At 35.7% G+C, this 7,166-nt stretch overlaps 1 protein-coding gene across 1 annotated transcript in view; it reads left to right on the forward strand.

Moving 5' to 3' along the window:
- The first annotated feature begins 1,486 nt into the window (after positions 1-1,486).
- The window catches only part of LOC110450501, a 20,846-nt gene continuing 15,166 nt past the window's right edge, over positions 1,487-7,166 (forward strand). The window contains exons 1-2 of the mRNA XM_021498053.1: positions 1,487-1,875; positions 2,029-2,268. Of these exons, the coding sequence (XP_021353728.1) occupies positions 1,509-1,875; positions 2,029-2,268 (607 nt within the window). The 5' untranslated portion in view covers positions 1,487-1,508. The remainder of the gene's footprint in view (positions 1,876-2,028; positions 2,269-7,166) is intronic.

The raw sequence follows: 7,166 nt of genomic DNA on the forward strand, positions 1-7,166 counted from the left end.
CAACATTCTACGTGTCCGGAAGCATATTTGAAATTTCAAATATCTCACCGGTTGAACGATTCATCCAATGAAATGATGACAGACTACGTCCTAACGGTTTCTTAAAACTGGACATCAAACCTTAAACCGCGCACTAGAGTTACCCTATTAATGTGGCCAACTTGATTAAGTTTCCCTTTAACAGAAGTACTAATTTGACAGTAAATTGTTCGAAGGCCAGTATCATTTGAAAGTCAACTCATTGGATTTGTTAATGATGTCAGCTTCAACATTGACAGGGGAAAACAAACCGACGTCTTGATTATGCATTTTTCCAAACCTTTTGACAAGGATAGTCATTCGCTTCTTTGTCATTAGCTTCGTCATTATGGTGTTAATGAGAAGGTTAACACCTGGATAGAAAACTTCCTGGATAATAGGAAGCAGGCTGTTAACGTTGAGGGGGAAACATCTGTCACTGTCGATGTCAAGTCTGGTGTCCCTCCAGGCTCGGTAATTTGTCCATCCCTCTTTCTATTTTATTTAAACGATATTCCTGTTGGCCTTCACTCCACCGTACGTCTAATTGCACATGACACCCTTGCCTATCTTACTATCAAATCAGCATCTGATACCCAGCCATTACAACAAGATTTAGACAAGTTAGCTCTATGGGAGATAGCATGGAAATGTCCTTCCATCCTGACAAATGTAACGTCCTTTCCATCACCAACAACAAACACCCACAACATCACAAATACATGCTGCACGGAAAGTATTACAACACGTAGACAAAGCAAAATATTTAAGTGTCACTATACAGTCAAATCTCAAGTGGGAATGTCATATAAATAACATCTGTGGGAAAGCCAACTCCACCCGAGGCTTTCTCTGACGAAATCTAAAGATAAGCTCTACATCTGTTAAGGAGCGGGCATATAAAACACTTTTCAGACCATCCCTAGAATATGCCTGCTCATCAGTTTAGGACCTTTATACTAAAACAGACATAGACAAAATAGAAATGGTGCAGCGTAGAACAGCCAGATTAGTCACCAACACTACATAAAACTATACGTGACATATCAAACACTCTCATGTAAAACACAGGTACGACAACAATCCTTTTCCCCTTGTACCATAATAGACTGGAATAACATGCCTCCAGATATAACCTCCATTACCTCTTCTGACTGCTTCAAACTGTCACTAAACAAACAAAAAACCCAACTAACATACTTTATAAATATTCCCTTTCACTCTGTTTTATCTTCTCTTCTCTTGGCCTAGCGCCCACTATTACATGACATGATCTTCAAATAGCTGAAGGGGGTCATTACTATGTAGATGTAGATGTATTGTGTTTAGTGTTAGTCACGATAACTGATATCGGGTCGCGCTCTAATAGATACAGTCCATTTGTTGTGTAGCTATATCTGTCCAGCCGAGAGCAAAACGTTTTCGAGGTAAAACTGAGACATTTTCAGAACACGTCTGTGATCACGCACTGTAAATCATACTCTCCAAGTATGTTTGATCTCCAACGGATGTGTGTTATCGTGGCTTCTCTGCTTACGTATTCTGTTGTGCTTATATTTGTTGTGACAAAATATTACAACACATCTCAAACAACTGTGTACAAAGAGCCGCGTAATGCGAAATTCATGCAATACAGAGGTTTTTATTCATCTGTTGAAACAGCAATACAGCAAGAAAGCAAAATGACACAATCTAAAGAGAATTTCGATTATGAACGACTGCAGCAAAATTTCAGGAACGAAGCTTGCCCGAAAAGAAATTTGACAAGACCCAACAATTCTATTAAACGCACGGGACTGTTGAGCTTTCCTGCGTCGGGTAACACGTGGACCAGACATCTCATACAACAGTTAACAGGTACAGTACTACTTGTGGACTATATTGCCTGAAATTGTAAGCATCTGTTGCAAATGTTACAGTTAATTAATATCAAGTTCAGTATCATTAATTTTCTGACAAACTGATACGTTTTCATTTTATGAATTATATAACATTAAATGTTGGTTGCAGGTTTTGAAACATGTCCTGCTCGAATGCGAGATGCCTGTATTGTCTACAAAAGTCACAAGTCATCCACCTTGGCAATGGCACCTTTTGATAAAGCAATAATTATCATACGGAACCCAATGTATTTGTTGAAGTCTTTTTTTCATTTTAAATACGGAGAACAGGAGGGCAAGAATCTATCAGAACGAAACAGAGTAGAAAGGCACAAGGGTTTTGCAGACACATCATTGTTCCAATCACAAAGTAAGTAGAATAATCATGATCTACAATGAGGATTCACCTGTTAAAAACATGAAAAATAGGTAAACATGTTCTCTCCACCATATGGTCATTTCATCCATTGAGGGATTATCAATGGTCTAAGGTTCAATATAATGAAAATTTATCTCTGATATCTTCCAAGATATACGTAAAACTGTATGCAAAAAGGAACGCTGCCGTTTACAATTTTATCACTGCTGGCTATAAACAAAAAACAAAAAACAAAAAAACTAGAGGATAACGAAGTGTCAACAAAACCATAATTCGAACTACAAATCGATAAAATTGTTATGATTTATTGTTTGACGTTTAACCCAACTTGGACCACATATGCATTTATTATCAAATAGAAATATCACTGTACTAACTAGTTTTAGAATCCGGAAGATGGATAGACTTGACACGTAAAATATAATCTTATGTGTAGGTATATATTACCTATATATACGTCTGTAAAAGTAAACATTTTAATACTATTTCAAAGGTTGCAGTTATAATGGATGCCAAAAACCAATACATCAAAAAGTTAAAAGCTTTTAAGGGTGCGCCAGTAATTAGATTTGTTCAAGATAATAGTAATGAAATCAGATTTAGGAAATAAATCTTACATGTGTTCACAGCTGGAAGACCTGTTAAATAACTCCCAGCACAAATAGTCAACACCTGCCACACTACATTTTATATAGTGTCGTAAATTATACATTTAGCTATCACATTTGTATATATCTCGATGCGTAAGGCTATTTTACAAACTAACTACTCAATTATGTGAACACCTTACAAACATGACTTGTTTTCTCCTCCGAAAAAGTTTTACACCTGTACCTAAGTGTTTGTGACCAGGTATATAAATGGTCTATAGTGAGTGTTTGTAACCAGTGTTTGTAACCAGGGGTCTTAACGTTCCAAAGATGAGTGTTTGTAACCAGGGATGACAGTGGTCTATAGTGAGAGTTTGTAACCAGGTATATCAGTGCTCTATAATAAGTGTTTGTGACCAGGGATCACAGTGGTCTATAATGAAAGTTAGTAACCCGGGATCTCAGTGGTATATAAGGAGTGTTTGTAACCAGGGGTCTTAATGTTCTATAGTGAGAATTTATAATCATGTATATCAGTGGTATATAGTGTTTGTAACCAGGTGTATTAATGTTCCAAAGATTAGTGTTTGTAACCAGGGATCACAGTGGTCTATAGTGAAAGTTAGGAACCAGGGATCTCAGTGGTCTATAAGGAGTGTTTTTAACCAGGGGTCTTAATGTTCTATAGTGAGAGTTTGTAATCATGTATATCAGCGGTCTATAGTAAGTGTTTGTAAACAGGGGTATTAATGTTCCAAAGATTAGAGTTTGTAACCAGGGATGACAGTGGTCTATAGTGAGAGTTTGTAACCAGGTATATCAGTGGTCTATAATGAGTGTTTGTAACCAGGGAGCACAGTGGTCTATTGTGAAAGTAAGTAACCAGGGATCTCAGTGGTTTATAAGGAGTGTTTGTAACCAGGGGACTTAATGTTCTATAGTGAGAGTTTGTAACCAGGTATATCAGTGGTCTATAGTAAGTGTTTGTAACCAGGAATCACAGTGGTCTATAGTAAAAGTAAGTAACCAGGGATCTCAGTGGTTTATAAGGAGTGTTTGTAACCAGGGGACTTAATGTTCTATAGTGAGAGTTTGTAATCATGTATATTAGTGGTCTATAGAAAGTGTTTGTAACCAGGGGTATTAATGTTTCAAAGGTTTGTGTTTGTAACCAGGGATGACAGTGGTCTATAGTGAGAGTTTGTAACCAGGTATATCAGTGGTCTATAAGATGTGTTTGTAACCAGGGGTCTTAATGTTCTATTAAGAGTGTTTGTAACTAGGGATCACAGTGGTCTATAGATAAACTGAGAGTTTGAAACCAGGTATATCAGTGGTCTATAGTGAGAGTTTGTAACCAGGGATCACAGTGGTCTATAGTGAGAGTTTGTAACCAGGTAGTTCAGTGGTCTATAGTAAGTGTTTGTAACCAGGGCTCCTAATGTCTCAATGAACAATATGTTGTTGTGATCAGGTATTTCAGTGAACTATATTTGTTCGGATCAGGTATTTCAGTGGTCTATAGGTAGTGCGTCTGACCAGGTATCTTAGTGGATTATAGTTACTGTTTGTGACTAGGAACATGTAACTCAGTGAACTATAATTAGTGATTGTGACCAGGTATCTCAGTTGTTTACAGTTTAATTAGAGTTTGCGACCAGATATCTCAATAGTCTATAGGTAGAGTTTGTGACCAGGTATATCAATGGTATATAGCTAGTGTTTGTGACAACGTTTAATAACGGAATATACACGTAGCTGAAAATTGACTGAAACGTTATATGTAATCAATAAATTAATTTTTCATTTTTATATTTAAGAACTGATTATTAAACACGTTTCGATAAGTGGTACATATAAAAATGAGTAAAAGTCATGGACCTAGGTCTAGTCTAATTTTTTGGTGAAATGACGAATCATATCTACATGTAGGTTATTTTTCCAGATCTCTACAGTTACGTCCTCTTAACACTTTTCGACTCATAGGTCAGACATCTATCAATGCTATAGCAAATTGAAGGCACGCGGCTAGCTATTTGATTGGTCTCAGGTAAAAAAAACAAATAATATATTTTAAATGTTCAAAGATGTATTCAATAAGGGTATATACATATATGACTGAAAAACAAATACATTGTGTCGTCTTCTATGAGGAAGTTTAAGATATTTTGCAAAATTTTCTAACGGACCTGTCTAATTCGGCAACAATGTACATTTTAAAACAAAACGAAACTCATCTTCTATGTCAATAAAGACATACAACGAACACACTTTATTTTCTGTTTTCAATACCCTTGCATCTGTCAGTTTCTAAACCTATTACAAGACTCGAGCGACCAGTCAAAATTCAAGCATCAATTCAGCGAAGCTTGACATTTGACAATACAAAATATATTTTGTCAGACATTTATAAACTATCCATGGACACTGACCCATGGCCGATTGTTGTTATCGTTCAAGTTGTGTAACCTTCAGTTTTTATTTCGTTTTAATCATTTACGAAAAATATTTTAAAAGATTGCTTTGTCGGTGCATTTGAATTTGATTCATACATTCAAAATACATTCGAATAAAAACAAATTTTTCAGATCGTCCGCTAGGCCTTTCTGCCTTCTAGGGCTTCTTCAGGCGGATATATATATATATTCTTTTTTTCTCTTCGATATAAAAACATTTCAACACACACACACTCACACTCACACCCTACCCATACACACATATTCGTAACATAACATGTACATAACTAATGATTGCACGTATCACTTTTGTACATAAACAGCAAAACGCACATTCAACGCTAAACGCACTTTATACGATAAATGCAAACGCAACGCAAACGGAACGGAAACTCAACGGAAATGCAACGAAAACGCAACGTTAACGCACTTTTGGTAAAGGAAAACAGTCAAGGGTCTGTACTACAGTATTTAAGTAAGCGCGTGTGTAATATATCCCCCACCAAATCTAATTCCGGGAAAAAACTTAACAAAGAAAGCAACAATTCATGCAAAATATTTTCCTGGACTTCCAATAGTAATTGTTAGTATATTAAATTGTCAACAATGTAGTGATCCCACACAGGAAGGTAGACACATATTTACTCCTGTCTTCCAAAAAAGGTGGCATTATAGCCTTTCACTCTATATTATCGTCTCCTGCAAACAGAGAGTAAGCCTCAGTTCCGAAGGTAGGGGACTATACTTCATATTATTCTGCCGCAATATTACAGTTTACATGTGATAATTCACATAATTCAGAAATTTATTGTGGATTTCATATAGTTATAATTAGTCTCTTTGTATATCGATAAGTTTATAAGAGTTTACTGAAACTGCACACTATACACGATTACGGTGATAAGATAGATGACAGATACAATATTTATTATTTACCTTTAATGCAATTAGTTATCTGCACTGTTCATAAACCTATTATGCAATCAATTAGTAAAGTCATTGGTAATTACAGGTAAACAATAGCTAATATCTTGTAGTTCATCACAAAAACAGTGTTGATGAATGTTTTGCAACATTTATAATTTGCTTATTGTCTACATATTTTAAAACACTTTAAAGCTCAATAGTTTAGGCGGGCTGTGCTAAAAAAAAGTGTCTCCCTAAAAGCTGGCTATTAATTGACACGCGCATACCTTATTTTCACGCGACATGACACTATATCTGTGTCCCCAAAAATATAACAACAGCTTAACGTTTCTCAACTGACGATAACTCAGACAATGTGGTTGCCTAATAAAATCTATGAAAGGGTCTGCAAAACTTCGTCCATGGCGTGTGGTTTAAGGATCACTATATCACTGCCATGAACAAATACTCATATGGAACTGTTTTTTTCCGTTATCAGTATAACTTTGATAAATCATTGTTATAAGCCAGCTTTTAGGGAGACTCTTTCATGATCTACTAAGCAATGAATGCTCCTGTTTGTCGATGTGTCGTGAAGATTGTTCAATGCAGTGTTAGGCAAATGCAAAATAAATTTCCAATCTCAACGAAAACAGCCTTAAAACTATAGAAACAAAATCATCCCCTTAACAATACATGATACAAAAAACAGGAAAGTGTATTTATATATGTGAAGACAGAAACATTAGCTCTGAAAAGCTATTATTACGACAAAACGTAATAAAACATATCACAGCAAGGTAATGAAACGTATATAAAACTACTATTGCTAGGGATGAGAGAAATTGAATTGTTCAAACATATCTATTAAAAGAACGTAGATAATAGAAAGCACAAATATCATGCAAATCTGTTGAGTGGCTAAAAGCACATGGCT

Source organism: Mizuhopecten yessoensis, unplaced genomic scaffold, assembly GCF_002113885.1.
Source record: "Mizuhopecten yessoensis strain PY_sf001 unplaced genomic scaffold, ASM211388v2 scaffold5229, whole genome shotgun sequence".
NCBI classification, from domain to species: Eukaryota; Metazoa; Mollusca; class Bivalvia; order Pectinida; family Pectinidae; genus Mizuhopecten; species Mizuhopecten yessoensis.